The sequence below is a fragment of the Castor canadensis genome, chromosome 11, assembly GCF_047511655.1.
Source record: "Castor canadensis chromosome 11, mCasCan1.hap1v2, whole genome shotgun sequence".
In the NCBI taxonomy this organism is placed as follows: domain Eukaryota; kingdom Metazoa; phylum Chordata; class Mammalia; order Rodentia; family Castoridae; genus Castor; species Castor canadensis.
The window spans coordinates 20,903,360-20,923,627 of record NC_133396.1 but is presented as its reverse complement, the minus strand read 5'-3'; the positions used below and the strand labels follow the sequence as shown (position 1 = coordinate 20,923,627).

The 20,268-nt window shown below is 47.3% G+C and overlaps 3 protein-coding genes across 11 annotated transcripts in view; 2 read left to right on the top strand and 1 right to left on the bottom strand.

Annotated features, from left to right (window-relative positions):
* The window catches only part of Retreg3 (reticulophagy regulator family member 3), a 20,015-nt gene extending 13,872 nt beyond the window's left edge, over positions 1-6,143 (top strand). For both annotated transcript variants that reach the window (XM_020165160.2, XM_074045778.1), the window contains 7 exons: positions 360-390; positions 1,295-1,421; positions 2,162-2,246; positions 3,078-3,215; positions 4,191-4,273; positions 4,862-4,994; positions 5,630-6,143. In XM_020165160.2, coding sequence (XP_020020749.1) covers positions 360-390; positions 1,295-1,421; positions 2,162-2,246; positions 3,078-3,215; positions 4,191-4,273; positions 4,862-4,994; positions 5,630-6,084 — 1,052 coding nt within the window. In that variant the 3' untranslated portion in view covers positions 6,085-6,143. The remainder of the gene's footprint in view (positions 1-359; positions 391-1,294; positions 1,422-2,161; positions 2,247-3,077; positions 3,216-4,190; positions 4,274-4,861; positions 4,995-5,629) is intronic.
* On the bottom strand, positions 4,180-20,268 carry Mlx (MAX dimerization protein MLX). Of its 7 annotated transcripts, none has more exons than XM_074045782.1 (9): positions 19,513-20,268; positions 19,081-19,117; positions 18,536-18,625; positions 18,145-18,251; positions 17,814-17,913; positions 17,505-17,604; positions 16,890-17,091; positions 4,487-4,589; positions 4,180-4,392 (listed from the first exon to the last, which is right to left on the bottom strand). In XM_074045782.1, exons 1-8 carry the CDS (start codon positions 19,552-19,554, stop codon positions 4,518-4,520), a joined length of 750 nt encoding a protein of 249 aa, XP_073901883.1. In that variant the 5' UTR covers positions 19,555-20,268; the 3' UTR covers positions 4,180-4,392; positions 4,487-4,517. The 7 variants fall into 7 exon arrangements, with proteins under 7 accessions (XP_073901883.1, XP_073901885.1, XP_073901880.1 ...); XM_074045779.1 differs by lacking the exon at positions 4,180-4,392 and adding an exon at positions 8,233-15,616 and having other exon boundaries at positions 4,486-4,589; positions 19,333-20,268; XM_074045780.1 differs by lacking the exon at positions 4,180-4,392 and adding an exon at positions 8,639-15,616 and having other exon boundaries at positions 4,486-4,589; positions 19,333-20,268.
* Positions 8,993-16,164, top strand: Psmc3ip (PSMC3 interacting protein). Of its 2 annotated transcripts, none has more exons than XM_020165165.2 (8): positions 8,993-9,121; positions 9,227-9,327; positions 9,486-9,575; positions 12,255-12,366; positions 13,580-13,725; positions 13,847-13,900; positions 14,039-14,098; positions 14,174-16,164. In XM_020165165.2, exons 1-8 carry the CDS (start codon positions 9,088-9,090, stop codon positions 14,228-14,230), a joined length of 654 nt encoding a protein of 217 aa, XP_020020754.1. In that variant the 5' UTR covers positions 8,993-9,087; the 3' UTR covers positions 14,231-16,164. The 2 variants fall into 2 exon arrangements, with proteins under 2 accessions (XP_020020754.1, XP_020020753.1); XM_020165164.2 differs by having other exon boundaries at positions 9,073-9,139.

Below are 20,268 nucleotides of genomic sequence, written 5' to 3'. Positions count from 1 at the left end.
ATTAGTTTCAATATGCCTCAGTAGCCTGGCACACACTGACATGTATGAACAGCTCAGACACACTCAAGGGATGGAATGGACCGTTTTTCTTATATACCATGGCTTTCAGCCAAGTTAATTAAAAGGGCGCTAGTGGTCCATTTTTCCCCTCCTCTTCCTCAAGAAATGAACAGGTATAAGTCATTCTCTTGTCCACAGCTCCCTAACTCTGGCAGTATAACTTGGTGTCTCCTTTGTATTGGCTATTACTGTTTTCTTTTTCCAAACCTATTAAACTTGAGTTGTCAGACCAACAGCCTAACATTTTCGTGTTTAGTTTTCCCTACCAACTAATGCTGGTGTTTGTTTTAATATTGTAGTGCCAAGACCCGACGCATTAGACAATGAGAGGTATGGAACACTAATTCAATCCGTTTTTGTTGTTCAGGTTGATTCTTTTGTAATACTCTGGTTATATGTTGTTAACCCCATGTTCTGGACACTTCTCTGTTCCAAATAATTATTTTAACAAATCCCAAAGTTCAGGCAGCAATATGTTGGGATGGTTAGTGTCCTCTGATCCATATAAGGAGAAATTAAAAAAAAAAAAATTACAGTGCCTCATAACCTGACATGCCAGGGATATGGCTGCATTATTCAGTCCCAATGTGTAAACTTAGAGGCAACTAACTTTATTTGTCTCCTGGCTTTTATACCAGGTCATTTAGTGTTTTCTGTGACCTGTGCCTATTTAAAGTTCCTGGTCAGAAAACACATTGATTCCTGGCATCAGCAAGCCAATGCCAAAGATTCCTCTTGTGTCTTATAGCTCCTGCTTTCATCTCAGTTCATACACCCCATATGTTTGGTCCAAGGAATTTGCTATGATTTATTTTGGTTTTGCCTTATTTATTTCCTGAAGGGCACATCCACCATTGCCTTCCCCTTGGCAGGAATGCTGTCAGTCTGACTGCTTTTACTTGTATCCCTGGCTTGTAGTCATTGTGAATTGCCATGGTGTGAGTGCAGGGAAGAAAATGTTTTTAAACACAAAGGGACCTTGGAGCTAGTGGCAGGTTTACACATGTAGATTGGACCGCTTGCTCAAAGGGTGGAGTTGTCAGAACAAGTTTGCTCTCCTAGTTGCTAAATTCAAGTTTCAACCTGGTGAGCCAAGAAGAAAGTCATGCTTCACCTCCAAAGCACCTGGGACTAGCCACTCCCCAGCCCCTGTTTAAACCCAGAAGCTGCTTACATAACAAGATGGGGGACCCTCAACACCCTCCTTTCACAGCTTCCCTTCTCTTTCCTGTAGCTGGGGCTTTGTTCACCCTCGGTTGCTCAGCGTGCCCGAGCTCTGCCAGCATGTAGCTGAAGTCTGGGTTAGTGGGACCATTTTCATAAGGAATCTTTTGCTTTTCAAAAAGCAAAACCCAGGCAAGGTAAGACTTTCCTTTTTCACTTTCATCTCTGGCCTCTCTCAGTTCAGTTCATGCTAAATTGAAACAGCTCCTTTACCTTCTCCTCATTCAAGGAGGAAAAGACTATGACATTTGTAGGAGCAAAGGGAAGTTGTAGGGTAGGAAGGGGCTTCTGACTGGCCATTAGGGTTAAGGCAAGAGCTTGATGACTTCGTTTGGTGTGCTTGTCACTTGAAGTAGGCCATTTTCTTTTTTTTTTTCCTATGCGGGGGATTGAACCCATGCATGCTAGGCAAGCACTCTACAACTGAAGTACATCCCAAGCCCCATAGAGTAGGTCATTTTCTTGCCCAAGGTAGGAAAGAAAGCTTGCTTGTGTGCATTGTGTATCATATTAAACATGTGGTAAGTTGTTGGGTTTTATTTTTTGGTTTTCATTTTCTTTGACTTAAAAAAAATCCACCACCAACACTTGCTTTCAGAGAGAATTTTTTGCTAAGTCCTATTCATACCAATTTCCTGGCATGAAAGGTACAACTGTATGGAGTTAGGCATGTAAATGGAGTTTGAAGAAGAGAACATCCTTTTTCTTCCAAACAGTCACCACTGGATGCAAGAGTAACTACATCTGTTACCCTGACATGTCAGTACTTGACTCATCATAAGGAATCTTCAGTCACATCTCCACCATTAATCTCCCATCCCCACCCCAATCCCTTGAAATGTAGCAGAAACTTAATACTGCTTCTTGATTCTTATAGTTCTGCTTGCTGAGCTGTGGGATACTGACCTTTTTGGCCGTCATAGGTCGCTACATCCCTGGGCTCCTCCTGTCCTACTTGATGCGTAAGTATGGCATACCTCCTCTCACAAACTGCACCTTGCTCATCACCTTTCTGATTACAACTAATTCTGGGGTTGAGGGGAAGACTTTTGTATTTTGGGTCTTCAGAAAATGACTTTCATATTTTTATGACCTATTTAGTGTCACAAAAATGCCTTCTTATCCATAACAGACTCTCCACATATAAAGTCTTTTTTTGTGTGTACGGTGCTGGGGCTCAAATTCAGGGCCTCATGCTCAGCAAGTATTCAGTCACTGAGGTATATCCTTAACCCAAGCTCATTTCTTACTAGGTTTTGGAAATTGGTGAGTCCAATAACATATATTCCCAACTATAGCGGGGTTCCTTTACTAGATTCTTTATTACTGTGGAGGACTTTCCTGTCCCTTGGATTATATTTTTATAAATATAGTTACTTGTTGGCACATACTTGGATTGGGACTGGAAGAACTGAGCAGTTCCACTATGGCTATTTATTATCAGAACCTCATATGATTGGTTATATAGTTTCTGATTCATTGTTACCATTTAGTTGTGTTTATAGCTTGGTGACACCTATGTGCAAGTGTCCATGGTGCCTGGTTCTGCTCTTGGGCCGTCAGTAGCATACTATGCTGTGTATAGCCCTGAATAGGTCCTGAGGGTGGGTACAAAAGACCCTGCCCTCAGAAACCCCTTTGTGTGGTAAGGAGACTCATGAAGGTGACCCACAGAATTAAGCAGAACTGTTCCGCATTAAATCTAAGTCCTAAGGACACAATAGCAGAGGAATATTTAGGATTGTTTTATAGGGCCCACTCATTTTTGCCACTACTCCCACTCCTCTTCTCAGTTGTCACTGTCATGATGTGGCCTCTTGCTGTGTATCATCGACTGTGGGATCGAGCCTATGTGTGGCTGAAGCCAGCTCTGCAGCGGCTAGACTTCAGTGTCCGTGGCTACATGATGTCCAAACAGAGAGAGAGACAATGTAAGAGTCATAGGGAGGCTTCCTTCCACTTGGGCAATTTGGGGAAGAGAAAGAGAAGCCTGATATACTGACTTGAAAATGGGAGAAGTGGGGGGTACAGGGTGGTAAATAAAAGCAGTAGCTATTCTAGGGAGACCTGTGCAGGCTTGCTAGTCCTCATTGGAATCCTAGACTCTCCCCATTTTAAACAACTCTGAGAAAAACCCTGCCAAGTTGATTAAAAGGCAGACATTGAAGATGTCCCTAGTATTATGTTATTTATGAAGCATTTTCCATGGCTGCTTTGCATACATCATTTTATTTAATCTGTACAACAATATTAAGAAGTAGATGGTTTTATCCTCCTTTTCCAGTTGAGGGATTTGAGGCTCATAGTTAGTAAATGTCAGTGCAGATCTTTCCAACTCCTGGGTCTGGTCTCTTTTTCACTACTGGAAGCTACCTTCCAAAGGCGATGAAAAACGGTCACCACAGTGGCCAGAAGTGTACTAGCTAAGATCTGCCCACATTAGTGATGGTAGTGCTAACTTTTCCCTCTCTTTGGTCTTGTCAGGTTGGGTGTTTCATTAAGTCATGGCATTCAGAGAACCCCATACATGGTCACCAAGGCCCAACTTCTCTTGTGTCAGCTACTTGAAAAGTAACAGTCCTCAAAAACCTGATTTAACAAAAATGAACATCCTCTTTTGCCCCTAGTTGATCCTGACGGTTGTTGAGAAGCTTGGTAGTCGGATCATCTGACCAGATTAGAAATGGTGTGCAGGTTGGTAGAAGGAAGGATGTTGGAAGAGAGATGTTCTCTCCTGTGCTGTGAGCTCACCTTACCATTTAGGCACAGCAGCCTCACTCTCAAGTATTATGTAGGCTTAGGGCCGCTTTCTCTCATGTGCTGATTTATGCTGTTGAAGTCCAAAAGGTGGTCGTGGGGGATGCCCTCGAAGGAAGGTATCAAAGCCTTCTGCCCTTTCCATATAGTGCGCCGCAGAGCTCTACACCCAGAACGTACTATGGACAACCACAGTGACAGTGAAGAGGAGCTTGCTGCCTTCTGTCCTCAGGTATCTTCAATGTGGGAGCTGCTTCACTGGACAGTTTTTTTTAACTCCCTTATATTCATCTGGCAGCTAACATTTAGTCTCATCACGGGCCCCTCCAAGGTCATAGATTCCCTTTGTTCCTGTAGCAGTGACAAGGAGAGAAGCTAGTGTTATAGTGGGACTTTGAACTTAGACCTCAATTTGAGCCCTCTCCCATGTCTCCTTTTACTCTACCATCATGGAAGAACTTCTGGAGCTGGCAGAATCATCTTTTAAACAGGACCTGTAGGTCTGAGCAGCACATCCTTAGGTCTGGGCAGCATATCTTCCTACTCACCTGTGAAAAGTAATCTCTTAGTTACTTGCTTAAGAGTAATCTAAGATTGCTTTCCTTTCTATGCTTTACATTGATGAATAAGAGTTTTCTTTGGGGAAGCAGCCTAACAGAGGTCAAAATTTTGAGTGAAGTCTTCATCTATCCCTGATTACAGTGATGGCCTTAGGGTAGCTTTTAGGGTCAGCTAATTAGTAAAGCTGTAACTCTAGGGACTGCTCTTGATTGCTGCTGGCATCATCTCCTCAGACTAACTGGTCTTTTCTTTTCCTAAGCTGGATGATTCTACTGTTGCCAGGGAATTGGCTATCACAGACTCGGAGCACTCAGATGCTGAAGTCTCTTGTACAGACAATGGTACATTCAATCTTTCAAGGGGCCAAACACCTCTAACAGAAGGTTCTGAAGGTGAGGGGAACCTCTGACCTCTGATCTGAGTTGACAGTGGTTTTGTTTCCTGTCAGCCTCCCTGGAGGATAGACAGAGAGGATACTGGTACCCTCCCTTTTCCTAATCTGAGCTGTGGTTCAGGTAGCAGAGCAGCCTGGGAGGGGGGAGTGTGGCTACTGTCAAGATATTACTTCTTTTTTTTGTGTGAGTCTGGGGTTTGAACTGAGGGCTTCACACTTGCAAAGTAGACACTCTGTATCACTTGAGCCAGTCCTCCAGTCTATTTTACTCTGGTTATTTTTTGGAAATGGAGTCTCATGAACTATTTGTCCAGGCTGGCCTTGAACTGTGATCCTCCCAATCTCAGCCTCCCAAGTAACTAGGATTATAGGCATGGGCCATCAGCGCCCAGCTGTGCTGTTCTTGAAGCCTTCAGACATAGTACAGGAAGATGAGCAGTGAGTTCTCTGACCAGTATAGTTCATAACCATCTATGAGTAGAGGGGAAAATGCTAACCAGTCCCTTGGGTTTTGCTTCATCCTGAGAAATGCAGGGCATGAAAAATCCGGCTATGTGGGATTGACTTTTTATGGGTCTGGGACATAGGAGGACAGGTACTTCCCATGTCTTACATGCCTGTCTGTTCTGTCAGACTTAGATGGTCACAGTGATCCAGAGGAATCATTTGCCAGAGACCTTCCGGACTTCCCTTCCATTAATGTGGATCCTGCTGGCCTGGACGATGAGGATGATACCAGCATAGGGATGCCCAACTTGATGTACCGTTCCCCACCAGGGGCTGAAGATCCCCAGGCACCCCCTGCCAGCCGGGATGAGGCTGCACTGCCAGAGCTCCTGCTTGGTGCCCTTCCTGTAGGATCCAACCTCACCAGCAACCTTGCCAGCCTGGTCTCCCAGGGTATGATCCAGCTGGCCTTGTCAGAGGCCTCCCAGGCAGGCCCTTCTGGCCCACCACCCCGGAGAACAAGAGGCTTCCTCCGGGCTCCTAGTTCAGACCTGGACACTGATGCTGAGGGAGATGACTTTGAACTTCTGGACCAGTCAGAGCTGAATCAGCTGGACCCTACTAGTTCCAGGAGCCACTGAGAAGACAGACACTTTTTGGGGGGATCACTGCGGTTTAGGTTTTTTTTTCTTCCTCCTCATCCACTTAAGGACCGGGCAAAGGAAGCCAGGTTCCATCCCTTCAGTTATGTTTGTAGCTGGCTGGCCTATCTGATGCTCAGAGGCTTGCTTAAGAGAGGACACTCATTTCCCTGCTGCCAGCTGGACACCCTTTTCTCTGCTTAGTCACTGAAATGAGAATGTGCTCCCCTAAGGGAAGCTTCTCTCCACCAGGATGGTACTTTGGGTAACAAAGTAGTCAGGGATATTGATTCCCCTTTGGAGGTGCTGCTGTTTACTTTTAGGTCTGGGTGCTCAGGGCCCTCACTGAAAGACAAGCCCATCCCTTCTTTCCTCCCTTTACCTTCCTGGAGTCCAGAAAGTCAGGCAGCAGCTGCAAGAGTTGTCATCTTCTTTTGTTAAACCATGATTTTTTTTTTTAAACAAATAAGCTTGTCCTTTGGCTCTGCAGAGCAAGCCTGTGCCCTCTCACCTAGCCCATCTTCATTTCTTTAGGGCTGACCCTCGGTGTTCCAAAATACTGCATGTGAAATTTAAGAAATGTGAAAATGATGTGGAGATGGGCCTCTTCTACATCACCTTGAGCCATAGGGGTCAGCTGGCTAGGAGGGTTAGTGTCTCTGGATCTTAAGCTCTCACTGAATCTTTTGGAGCTGTGTGGTTGTCTTTGGTGCTGCCAACCCCTAGCTCCATTTGTCCATTGGCCTGAGCAGTGAGCAAAGCAATACCATACCCATTTTTATGTACCTGTTTTTTCCCTTGCTCCTCCTTTGGAGAAGCAATAATTCCATGGGGGATGGCAAAGTAGCACTTTACAAATGGCTTTGTGGCATTCATCCCAGAAGCCACCAGCTCCTTTTTGCACCAGCTGTTCTTACTGCCTTTTCAGCTCCTGTACTGCTTTTATTTACAACTGCTTCCCAATTTGGCAGGGCTGCCTTTAAGGAGGAGCCCAGTTAGCAAGAATGTGTCTACAATCAGCAGAGATCTGTCTGAGGGGTAATGTGTTCTGCCAGCCCCAGTAAAATCGTGAAACAAAAAACCCAGAAATGATCATTGATTCTAAACCTGTGTTAGCCCTACTGCCTCTCTCGGCCTCTCCAATCAGAGCTCAAGCCAAACTCTTCTATCCTCTCTTCCCTCTTCCATTAACCCTTTGCTGATCCTCAGGGACCACTCCCCAAGCACCCCCATACGTGGGTGAGGGGTTTTGGACAGAGCCCATTTTCATGTGCTGCAGGTGGGGATGTACAAACATGTTTGATCTTACTTGATGGGCAAAGTTCAGAGATTAGGGAGTGGAGATAAACAGTAAGAAGGGGAAGATCTCAGTGCCTGATTTCATAGTCACTTAATCGAGTATGAAGGTTAAGGGGAAATGGCATCTCTCCCCTTTAGAGTTCTCAAACAGACTTAGGATGACATCTCTCTTCTTATAGCCTAAATGTGTAACAGGTGAGCTCTGATACGGAAAAAAAAATGGGAGGTGAGGGAAAGGAGTGGGATTTTGTGTGTTTGCATGAGTGTGTGTAGCTTCAAGTCTTGGGAGTTGGCAAGAGGGAGGGAAGGTAGAAGAGCAAAATCTTTGCAAGGTCTTTGTTGTGCCTGGGGGATCTTGCTCTGAATCTCCTTAATCCTCCACTGTGAATTAGGGGTGAGTGGGTGGGAGTTGGGGAATAAATCTTTAAGAAATTGATATTGAATGGTGTCCTCCCTTGATAGGTCTTTCGTTGGTAACCTTAATAATGATTAATTTGAGGGGACAAGAGCCTCAGAAGAGGAAGCACAGGTGTAAGGGACCCACTTTTTTTTTTTTTTTTTTTTTTTTGGTGGTACTGGGGTTTAAACTCCGGGCCTCCAGCTTGCTAGGCAGGCACTCTTACCACCTGAGCCATTCCTCCAGGCCCCCCCCCCCCATTTTTCTTTGTGATCAGAATTACCGCAGTATGAGGGCACTTCCCCTCCTGGAGCCCAGTCGCAAGTGCAACTGGCACTCTTGGCTGGTATTTAACCTGCAGTCCCATTATTTCTTATTCTTAATATTGTCCGCTAAACACGTAGACACAAGCACTTGTTTCAGAGGTTTTAGATAGAAGTCTAAAAAAGTACCATGCTCTTCCATTGGGTTTTTCGATCCGCAAGGCAACTGCTCTTCGGCCTTCAGCTGACCTCAGAAACTAAAAATACTTATTTCAGGCTCTGTCCCACTGGCCACTGTGGTCAGGAGTGGAAAGCACCTGCCAGGTGTTGAGAGTCTCGAGAGTGCCTGAGCTAACAAGAGTCTTCTACAAGCTTTGTGGCTTGAATACCTTCCCCCTTGCACCCCTCGCGCGCGCCGCGCCGCGCCTCCCCCAATTGTCCTTTCCTCGGGTTCAAAGCACAGTAGGTGTCGAGCGCCCCCTGTGTGCGAAGCTCGGTAACGGGCAAATAAGGGTTGTGTTGGCGCTCGTTAGGTTTTCATAACCACCCGCAGGCAAATACCCATTGGTCCTACTTTACGCGTGATAAAACTAACCGAAGGAAGAGCACTGGAAGATGGGTTCAGGACACGTTCCTCAGAGTAGTTAGCACTGTCCCTTGAGTTAGTAGTCCCTTGCCCAGCACGGGAGTAGATCCCCGAAATTTCTTCCCGTTCCAACACTGGACTTAGATCAAGGTCACGGTCGCTCAGCTGCTGCTGGAACTGAGTCTCAAGCTTGGAGGTCGCTGCTTACTACAGCCCACGTTCCGGGGCGGGAGCCTGGGCGGCTGGGCGGCTGCGGTTGTCTCAGCTCCCACCCAGGGCTTGGGAATAAGGCCGGGAGGCGCAAGCTTCAGGCCGAATAGAACTACGGCGTCCGCGAGGGGCCGCGGCGATCTTCCGGAAGGCCAATCACTGCCTGAGGTCCCCCTCTCCGCTGCCGGAAGGAGCCGTTCCCCAGAGCAACCCCCACTTCCGGCTATCTGAATTTAGCCGGGAGAGACATGAGTAAAAGCCGGGCGGAAGCGGCGGCCGGAGGTAAAGGAGCCGCGGGAGGTAACCGGGCGCCCGCAGGACACGGGAGGGGAGCGAGTGGGGAGGCCGGTTGAGTGCGTCTCTCTCCCGCCTTGTCTCCCTCCGCAGCCCCTGGGATCCTCCTGAGGTACCTGCAGGAGCAGAACCGGCCCTACAGCGCCCAGGACGTGTTCGGGAACCTGCAGAGGGAACATGGACTGGGCAAGGCAGTGAGAACCCTCTTTTGTGATTCCCTCTCCGCGTGCGCAGGACACGCTAATCAGGCTGGGGTCCTGCCCTCCCGAGACTTCGGCGTTTTCCCCGTCACTGTGAAGTCTCTCCCCTGCCCAGGCCCAAAGATTCCTCTGATTGTCCCACTCTCTGTCAGGCGGTGGTCAAGGCGTTGGAGCAGCTGGCCCAACAAGGCAAGATCAAAGAGAAGATGTACGGCAAGCAGAAGATCTATTTTGCCGATCAGGTGAGAATAACACCCATGTGAGAGCCCAACATTGAGTGAATCAACTCCTAGACAGTTGAGGTACCTCATGAAACTAACCTATCGCACGCCACTAAAAGGGCCTCAGACATCCCCTTCTGTGGTCCAAATTTCATGAGGTCTCCAGATTTGAAATATGACAGATGAGGAGTCTTTGCTCCCATTTCCTACATGCATGAGGGCAGAAAATGTTTCTCTTTTTCTCTTCCCCTCCCCTTGTCTATACTTTATCCTGTTATACTAAAATAAATCCTTGCTAAAACTTTCAAAAAAAAAAAAATATGACACATGGATGACAAGATCCTGAATTGTTACTACCAAGACCCATTTCTGTATAAACCTGCCAAATGATTTTCCTTCTCCCTCCACTTTCTTCCCTAAACTCACATACCACATTTGTATTTTCCAGACTTCCCCTGGACATCTCAGACACCAATAGCAGTCAAATACAGATTTTTTTTTTTTTTTTTTGAGATGTGGTCTTGCTGTGTGGCCCAGGCTAGCTTCAAATAGGGAATCTTCCTGCCTCAGCCTCCCAGTTGCTGGGATTAGAGGTGTGTATCACCTCTCTTCACTTTATTTTTGGTGATACTGGGGTTTGAACTCAGGGCCTCATTCTTGCTAGACAGGTACTTTACCACTTGAGCCACTCCACCAGCATCACCTCTCCTTGGATTCACTCTCTCCTTTCTATCTGCTGTCATGCACTCTTGACTATTACAGTGACCTCCTAACATCTCATCTTAAACCTGTCTTGAAGTTTGCAGCCAGAATGATCTATCTAAATTCAAATCTGGTCATACACCTTCCCTACTTAAAACTCTGATGGCTCCCATGTGCTCCATAGAACAGGTAAAAGGCAGGCCTCTCCTGCCCTTATTTCTCCATCCTTGAATGCAAGTCCTCCTACCTGGACTTTTAATTCCTTCTGCCTCTGCTCAGCTCTTACTTATCCTTTTGGATTTCACTCAGGCATAACCTCCAGAAATTGTTCCTGAATGGTCTGCCACTTTTTCAGGCTCCTCTGTTTTTCTTTTTCATTTACTTAGCACCCCTATGTGTTTCATTGAAACAGACTACCTTCAAGGCTAATTTTTTTGTGAGTGGGAGGCACTGGGACTTGAACTCAGGGCCTCATGCTTGCTAGGCAGGCACTCTTACCCTTGCCCTTTTTTGTGATGGGTATTTTTTGAGATATGGTTACAAACTATTTGCCCGGGCTGGCTTCGATTCATAATTCTCCTGATCTGATTTCTGCCTTCTGAGTAGCTAGGATTAGACACCGGCACCTGGACAGGCTAATTTTTTTAAAAATAACATTATATTACTACCTATTGAAAATCTCCTAAAGGAAGGGTTAGCAAGCTTTTTGTATAAAGAGCTTCACAGTATTTTTAGATTTTTGTGGTCTCTAGTCACTACTGAACTCTGCCAGAGTAGAGCAAAAGCAGTCATAGACCATATAAATGAATGGGCACGACTAAAATTTTATTTTCAAAATTGTAGCCAGGTGCCAATGACCCATTCATGCCTATAATCCTAGCTACTTGGGAGGCCAAGATCAGGAGGATAGTAGTTTGAAGCCAGACCGGGCAAATAGTTTGTGAGACCCTATACCCAACACATGCAAAAAAAAAAAAAAAAAGTGGGGGGAGGTTGTGGTTGGCAGAGTGACACAAAGTGGTAGAGCACCTGTCTAGTAAGCATGAGGCCCTGAGTTCAAAACCCCAGTACTGATTCCCCCCACCCCACCAAAAAAAAAAATGCAGGATTTGGTTTGTGGAATATTTTCTGGTCTCTGTTCTAAAGGTTCACCTTGCCAGGCACCAGGGGCTCACATCTGTAATCCTAGCTACTTGGGAGGCCAAGATTGGGAGGCCAGTTAGGGCAAAATAGATGGAGAGACTCCCATCTCCAAAACAACCAGAGAAAATGGACTGAAGGTGTGGCTTAAGTGGTAGAGTGCCTACTTTGTAAGCATGAAGCCAAGTTCCAACCCCAGTCCCACCAAAAAATAAAGGTTCACCCTGCCTAAGTAGAGGGTCCATACTACCCAAAGTAGCAGCCCCATCCTTTCTAACCTGCTGACCATCACCAGTTGTGACTCTCTGATTCTTAGTGCTTTTTTTTCTAGCAACACTCTCAGAGAGAAGTTGCTTAAATTTTCATAGGAATCCCTTACCTACATAGGTTCCATCGGGTCTATACCCGTGAGGTTCTTCCTATTGCTTGCTATTGTCCCTATTACCTATTCCATGATCTAGGTTTCCCCAGCTTAGGGAAAATACTATTGTTCCTTTAAGCCCTGTGAGTGGTCTTATCACTGGTGCGGAAAGATACTTCTGCCCTTGTCTGTATACTGCCATCCTGAAGCTCTTGAAGAACAGGCATCAGATTTCAACCTTTATACCTTTTTCATTGGGACTAGAATTCAACTGAATATTTTCTCAAAAGTACTTTTCTAGCTGGGCCTGGCAGCACATGCTGCTAATCCTAGCAGGAAGATCATGTGTTCAAAGCCAGCCTTAGCTACCTAGCAAGACCTGTCTCAAAACTAAAGAAAAGTACTAAAGAAAAGTTCTTCAGTATGAACAACATTCTGAAGTATGTTTCAGTCCTTGTGCCTTACATTAACTCACTTATATTTCTCTTCTCTGGCAGGACCAGTTTGACATAGTGAGTGATGCTGACCTCCAAAGCCTGGATGCCAACATAGTGGCCCTCACTGCTAAGGTGCAGAGCTTGCAGCAGAGCTGCCGCCATATGGAGACTGGTAGGTCCCTGCAAGGTGCCCATGGGTTCAGATTGAATCTGGAGGTCAGAAATCACTTAAGTGAATGGGTGACCCATTGGTGCAGCATCTTGTTGCAGCTAAGATCCCTTTGCTGGGCTGCCTTAGGCATTACGTTAAAGGAAATGCAGGCTGCGAGTGGTAGCTCAGGCTTATAATCCTAGCTACCTAAGAAGTGGAGCTTGGGAAGATTGCTGTTTCAGGCCAGCCTGGGCAAAAAGTTTGTAAGACACCATTTCAACCAATGGCTGGGGTATGGTGGCACATACCTGTCATCCTACCTACACAGGAAAACACAAATAGGATTGTGGTCCAGGCAGCATTGGCCTGAAACAGTAACAAATGCAAAAAACAACATACACAAAGGAGGGGGGAGAGATGGCCCAAATAACGTATACACATAAGAATAAATGAATAAACAATAAAAAAAAAAAAAACCATACAAAAAGGGCTGGCAGAGTGTCTCAAGTGGAGGCCCTTAGTTCAAGCCCCAGAAGTGCTAAAAAAGAGAGAAATGCAAAATGGCTTATGTGTACAAACGAGCAAAATATGCATTTGCTTTCTTGCCATGAACACTGTCCCCATGTTTCCCCTTATTCCCACCCCTGTTTTTTGGCAGTACTGGGGTTTGGACTGAGAGCCTCATGCTTGCCAGGCAGGTACTCTACCACTTGATTCACTTTGCCAGCCCTTTTATGTATTGGGTATTTTTGAGATAGGGTCTTCTCACTTTTTGGGTGGAGGCCTGGGGTGGCCTCAAACCACATTCCTCCTGATCTCTACCTCCCAAGTAGCTAGGATTGCAGGCATGAGCCACTGTAGTGCCTGCCTTTTTCTTTTTTTCCTTTTTTTGTTGGTGATGTTGTGGTACTAGAGTTTGAACTCAGGGCCATGCACTTGCAAGTCAGGTGCTCTACCACTTGAGCCACATCTCCAGCCCTATTCCTACGTCTTTAACTGGCTCCACACCAGTCTGCTCAGCCTCACTCCCCACACCCTATCACTGCTTGTAGATGGAGGAAAGATAAACTTGTTATTCTGTAAGTCTTATTTTCTCAAACATCTCCAGAATGTGGGATCCTACTCTGGGTAGATAACCAGGGCAAGATGTGCTCCCACCTCAAGAAGCACCTGCTGGGATAAGACAGAGCTCTTCCTCAGGGATAGCAAGTGACCCCAGGGGATGTGGTTTCAGAGCTGAAGGAGTTAACTAGTACCCTGACCACTCCGGAGATGCAGAAAGAGATCCAGGAGTTAAAGAAGGAATGTGCTGGCTACACTGAGAGACTGAAGAACATCAAAGCAGCCAGTAATCACGTCACTCCAGAAGAGAAGGAGCAGGTGAGTTGGGAGAGAGGTTAGAAGCTGAAGACTTCCTGTGCAGGTATGGAGTGAATGTGAAGGTCAACCTCCAGCAGGCTGCTGTGAGCCTAAGGGGCTTAAAGGAACTTCTTTCTTGTAGGTATACAGAGAGAGGCAGAAATACTGTAAGGAGTGGAGGAAGCGGAAGAGGATGGTGAGTGAGTGCTCCAAGGGTTTAGCTCTGGAAGTGCTTTTAGAAGTGGCAGCAACTAGAGAAACTGCTGCTGAATATCATGAGCTGGCAATGCACGGTACTATGCATCTGAAAAGGGGTGGCTTTGTTTCTTGCCAGGCACAAGAGATGTGTGATGCAATCCTTGAAGGATACCCCAAGAGCAAGAAGCAGTTCTTTGTAAGTGGCACTCTCTTTTTTTCCCCGGGGTCTTTGCCCTGGTATGTCTCATTGACTTCTCTCCCTGCCACACAGGAGGAAGCTGGGATAGAGACGGATGAAGATTATAATGTCACACTCCCAGACCCCTGAGGGGCTCTTGGTAGGAATTAGGAGATTGGAGCAGAGATGCCCTGGCTACTTTTTTTTTTTTTTTTCCATTGGTCTTGCTGCTTTCCATGCTTGAGCCCATAGCAGAAAGAAGAGAGGCATGGGTCAGAATATTGGGTGGAGGGAGGGATTCACTGCTAGTGTCTAGAAAGGGATGGTCATGCCCATTTTGTTGTCCACAATGCAGTGGCTTGAGCTGAACACAAGGACTTGGAACAGTTCCAAAGGAAAGCATTTGGCAATATTTATTGTAATAATTTGATATAAAAATATTTAATTTCCTCTGGATATTCAAACCTCCCAGATAGCAAACCTGAGTAAGGTAGCAGGAAGCTTGGGAGGTAGAGTGGGTACTATGTATTAGTATTTAAGAAGCCCAAGACATCACTCAAGACTAATGCCAGGAGACTTTCTGAGTATCTTCTGTACCTTTTTGCCCCACCCCTAAGTCCTGGGAGAAATGCAGGTACCACTGGGAAATGGTAGAGACCCAGGTATCCTGAACAGAAAGGATGGGGTGGTTTTGAGGACCAGCTAATTTCCCAAAATTGTAAATGTAGCAAAACTGCATTGTTGGTGTTTAGAAAAATAAAAAATTTCAATTATGTAGTGCTATGTCACACCTGCCTTTGCCATGCAGTGCTACTGCCTGTGGGAACAGGGCAAAAGTAGACAGGGAAGTTGCTTACTGTTAATACCCATGGCAAGGAGGAAGGAGGTGATAGAACATGAGGTTACAGTAGGAACCTAGTATACCTGCCCTGAGCTGGCCAAAAAGCCCTAGCCTTACTTCATTCTGGCCAGACAGCCCTAATCTAGGCACAAGTGGTCTTTCATCCTGTATGACTGTGGGTCTATTTCCTCCCACTCCTTTTCTCCCACCCAACTATTGCCAAAATGTCCAAACTTGAGCCAGATGTTGCCCAGAGACCAAAACAGAGGCAAATAGTTTCCAAATATATATAGATCATGAGCAAAAACCCAAGGTGTAGAGAAAGGGCTGAGAGGCCAGGAGCTCTTGGGGGGTACCCAGAAAAGACTCCTGTCCTGAGGACTTCTGTTGGGAAGGGGAAGAAGACTGGGTAGGGTTGACTTTGTTGTCAATATAATAAATTAATCAGAAGCTTTCACAAAACAAACACTCCCAGTCCCACTGAAAATGAAGTGGGGCTAGGAAAACCAAACACCAAGTAGAAAACCAGCTGATCGGTGTGAGGTGTTGCAGTCCAGTCTTATAGGCCCGGCAGGTCCATGGTCAAATAGTAGACTCAAAAGCCTCTTGTTAGCTGCTCTGCAGGTTTCCAGGAACCATCAGTACAGCTGGTTTTTCAACTGATGCAGGACCCCAATCACGATCTCTCGTAGGGTCTGGTGGGGGTGGCAGGGAAACAACATTCAGGTGACTGCACACCCTTTGAGATACCTACCTAGAAAGGCCATGCTCTTTAAAAATGTACATTTAAAATAGTCCCCTAGCTGGGCACTGGTGGCTCATACCTGTAATCCTAGCTACTCACAAGGCAGAAAACAGGAGGATCGTGGTTCAGAGCCAGCCTGGGTAAATAATTCATGAGACCTTATCTCAAAAAAAACCTTCACAGAAAAGGACTGGCGGAGTGGTTCAAGGTGTAGGCCCTGTGTTCAAGCCCCAGTATGGGGGGGGGGTAAGGCCCCCAAGGCTGGGCACTAGTGGGTCACGCTTATAATCCTACCTACGTGGGAGGCTGAGATCAGGAGGATGGTGGCTCGAGGCCATCATGGGCAAATAGTTTGTGAGACCCCCCAAATAACCAGAGTGGACTGGAGGTGTGGTTCAAGTGGCAGAGTACCTGCTTTGCAAGTATGAAGCCCTGAAAACCCAGTCCCACCAAAAAAAAAAAAAAATTGCAAATCTGAGGTCAGTCTGGGCTATGTAGTGAGACTCTTATCCCAAAAAAAAAAAAAGAGAAAAAGCCCTGTGAAGCACTGATGTCTATAGTTTACTTTGAAATACCCCTTATACAGGAAGGAGAGACAAATGCATAACAAAGAAAATACAATAAAATCTTACTGGTAGACTTTAGGTGGTAGGTATGAATGTTCACTGTAAAATCCCCTCAGTGTTATACTATGTTTGAATCAACTGTTAGGAATCAAGTGAGAAAGTAGAAATCTCAGATACAGGTTCAAGCCTGAGAAAAAATAGTTAGGCCTCAAAAGCACAATACAGTGCAATACCATTAGCATATCTTTCTGTTATAAGTAAATACTAAAAAAAAACCATTGTGGCAACTGTAGTGGGCCTAAGAGATGGGGTCCTGGAATCTGCATATTTCCAAAAACTCTCAAGTAACTGCTACTGGTGCCTGGACCTTCCACACAGGGCAGCAGAGGAGTGGTTAATAAGGCAGCAATACTCTGGGCTAAACAAGCTGAAATCAGGCCTGGCATTGAGTATGACACCTTAATTGCCAGATGAGACCTTAACATGAAATCCTAGGCCAGTCAGCAAAGAAGGAAACAGAAGAATACTAAAAGTTGTAGATACTCTCAAGAAATTCTAACAGCAGCTACTCTGCTTTTCTGAAGAATCATGGCTTGAGCCACTTTACCTGACAGTACCAAGAGAACATTAGGCCCTGTGATCATTACTGCCCCATACCTGAGGCTTACAGTGCTCCTCAATCCAGCTGAAGACACAAGCTGACAGCTCCTGGAAGCTGGCCACAGAGATGGAGGCATTGAAAGACTGGAACAGGGAGTCCATGATGCCTTGAAACACGTTGAACTTGACCTGGTCAGAGACCTGGTCCTTCCCTTCGTGGGGGTTGTCCTGGTGTGCCTTCACAATCTGCTCATAGTTCCTGAAAGCATGCAGGCAGAGCATAGCTGCAGTAGCCTAACCAGCCCAGAAAGAATGGAGGGGTCATCCTGTTTAACTCCCCCCCTCCGCCCCCCCCCACCCCGCAACCAAAAGGAAGTCCCAGGGAGCTGTGGGAATGTACTCAACATCAGCTTGTCTGCTTTTAAGTCAGAAGTGGTGACTCTCCCTGCAGCCTTCCCTGCATTAATCTATTATGCATTTATTTCCTGAGTGTATGCTATGTATTAAGGGGCTACTGGGGACAGAAGGCCTGCCTTGCAGTGTAGCTCAGAGAGTAAGAGTATTATTTATATGTATTATCTCACGTGGCCTTCAAAAGGGAAGGTGTGCACTGAAGTCAGCCTCAGAGTCCCCTAAGAAACCCTGATTTCCCCAGTCCAACACTCCTCTTACACTTTCATTATCTTTAGAGCCGTGACATCCTTTCGTAGTGTGGACACCTCCTCCTCCTGCTTTTTCTTCTCCTTGTGCAAAAACTGGATGTAATCAATGGCTGGGGTGGGGGCAGAGAAAGGGAGTGAATAAAGAGGAAGTCTCAACCTGGAGGACAAGGCTGACTTTGTTTCCCCTTCCCCCACTAACTCAACTTTCCCATTAAAGCCACTGCCACCAGGCCCAGACCAGGTATGTGTCGCTGGCCTCTTTACAGGTCCTGTTGCCTGCCCCCTGCACCACTACCACCAGCGCTCTCCCTGGCCATACTCTTCTGTAGAACGATGGCTTTGCTGAGCTTTTGGGAGCCAATGGAGAAGTCCTGCTGCTGGCAGGTGGGGACGATGGTTTGAAGGTCATCATAGCCTCTCTGTGGAGACAGTAGGGAAAATAGATTCCTTAATCCTGGGGGGTGGTTAAGGCAAGCTGGCAAAAAAGTTTTTCCTCCATGACAACAGTTCCAGGAGGGAGATGTTTTTGCTCAGGGACTCCCTTAGCTTTCCCCCAAAGCTGTTTGGAACTGTCTGAGGGGTCAGGGCACAATGTGTCTGAAACATGCAGGGTCCTCCCTTGCTGGCTGAGGCACAGGTCCCCCAGTCACCTTGATGGCATCCCTCCTCTTCTGCTCTGCCTGAGTGTGTGCTCGCCGCCGCCGGTCTTTGTAGGACTCCTTGTAGGACTCCTGGTGGTAGTCACTGTCCTCGTCATCTACACTCAGAGTTGGGGGCAGGGAGAAAGTCACCTTTGGGCCCAGTTGGGGTCCAGCTAGCCCACCATTCCCTAGCTGAGAACTTGGTGCCCAGAGATGATGGGTGGACAGAAGAACCTAATTCCCTGGATGAGGTGAAAGAGGTGAGAACCTGTGTTTGGTACTCCTGTTCCAGTAACCCATTTGGATTGGTGGAGCTTCCCTGTCTGGCAAAGATACTAAAATGATGGCATAGCTGAGTCCTCCCTGGTGGGAGGGAGATGAGTGTTATGTTGCTGCCTACCTGTATTGGGGACGGAAGAGGCACTGGTGGAACCGATGCTATTAGCTCTGGACACTACACTCCCCTTGCGGGTGCTTTCTACAAAAAGCCCTGCAAAAGAGAGGAGTGGGGAACATTGCCAGGCCCTGAGATATACCTGTGGGCACGATGGCTTCCTCAAAACACTAACCTCTCCTTTCAGCCCCAAAGCCAGTCACACTGGGCCACCCACTTCCTGCCGTACCATGCAATATTCTCATCCCCAGTGTCTACACTGTGTAACAGGCTTACAGTCACACTGCCTGGTCCACAAAGGGGCATCTGGGCGTTATGAGCGTGAATGACCAGCTGCAACTATTTCCATCACTTCCCTGCTCCAGAGCAGACAACCAGGTGTCACCCTTGGTTGCTTTCTGCCCATCCTCCAGCTCCTCCCTCACTTCTGAAGCCAGGACCTTGGTTCAGGGACAGTGGACTGTGCTCAGGTGTGGCAGGCAAAGCCACGAGAATCTAGAGCTGAAAGGGAGTATCATTCCAGATTTGAAGACGGTGAGGGAGACACTCACCAGGATCCAGGCTGTTGTCACTGTAGGTATACTCCACCTGCGGCACCAAGCAGGGGAGAAGCCTGTCAGGAGTTTGCCTCTAGGAGAAGGCACACGCACACACGGCGGTGCACCGACGGCTGGATGGTTCCCCCCCCCCCGCGAAAGCAAGCTGGGATAGGCCTTAGGAACACCGCCCCTCTGCGTGATCCCTCCCGCCCCCACTCCACCTTCCCAGCCCCACCATGTTCCCTCACACTAGCGCCCACACACCTCGTTTGTCTCCCTACCCTTGGCACAAGCAGGGTGAGAGCTTTCTTCTCTGCAGCCCTGGGGCCGGCAGAGCAGGGGAGACTTTAGGCACAGGAGGGAAGTCCCTTTTCTTCCTGACCCTCTACGTGCACGAGCCCGACCCGCCCTTCCCCAGACGGCGTGCGCGCCCACGGGGCTTGCCTTGACCCAGGGGTCCTCCGGAGAGGCGCCGGGCTCGGTCATCGTGAACCTGCAGAACCGGAAACAAGCCAGCGGGAGGACCCCCTGCAGCGAGGAAGAGGCGAGGCGTGCCCACGTGATCTGAATCCACCAGTCCGCGCCCCCGGGCAGGAGGGCGGGACAAGAGTGCTGCGCATGCGTGGCCGAGGACCTTAACTACCTGCCCGAGTCAGCTCAGCCTAGCGTTGGCTCTAGGGCTAGCAACATCGGGAGTTTATTCCTTGCAGGTCCCTACCCTCCTCCGGGTTAGTTAGTCTGTAGAGTGGCAGTGACATATGGCACCTTCTGTGAAATGGGATCCCATCAAAAGACTTGTGTGAAGGCCTAAGGGTGTATGGAGCTCAGTGGTAAAACCTATGCTTAGCATGCAGGAGAAGCTGCAATCCACTTCCAACAATACACACAAAACTTCTTAAGTGTTGGGTTGTGTGCACATGCGCACGGTTAGGACTGTGGTCCATCAGTAACTGGGCAGTGATACCCTGTCCCATCATCTGATCCCACCAGGCTGTAAGCTCTGTGAGGACAGAGCCACTACCCCTAGCAGTGATCTTCCAACACCCTGGCCGGTATCTGGCAGGGCACTTGAATTAAACAACGCTGTCAAAAAGCCTGTTAAGTTACGCTGCTTTATACGTAAGGAAACAGGTATATCTAGAAAGTCTATAACTTACTCAAAATCACACAGCTAGTCAATGGTAGGTAGGTCCAAGGCCA

Bases quoted from the DNA above. Each gene is read 5' to 3' on its own strand.
- Mlx (XM_074045779.1), bottom strand. From the start codon at position 19,554: ATGACCGAGCCCGGCGCCTCTCCGGAGGACCCCTGGGTCAAGGCAAGC. The intron at 17,914-18,144 runs GTGACTGGGGGA...CTGTCTCCACAG, and splicing joins AGAGGAGGGATGCCATCAAG to AGAGGCTATGATGACCTTCA. The intron at 15,617-16,889 runs GTATGGGGCAGT...CACCCCCACCAG, and splicing joins AGGAGCACTGTAAGCCTCAG to ACCCTACGAGAGATCGTGAT.
- Psmc3ip (XM_020165164.2), top strand. From the start codon at position 9,088: ATGAGTAAAAGCCGGGCGGAAGCGGCGGCCGGAGGTAAAGGAGCCGCG. The intron at 9,140-9,226 runs GTAACCGGGCGC...CTCCCTCCGCAG, and splicing joins AGGTAAAGGAGCCGCGGGAG to CCCCTGGGATCCTCCTGAGG. The intron at 13,726-13,846 runs GTGAGTTGGGAG...TCTTTCTTGTAG, and splicing joins CTCCAGAAGAGAAGGAGCAG to GTATACAGAGAGAGGCAGAA.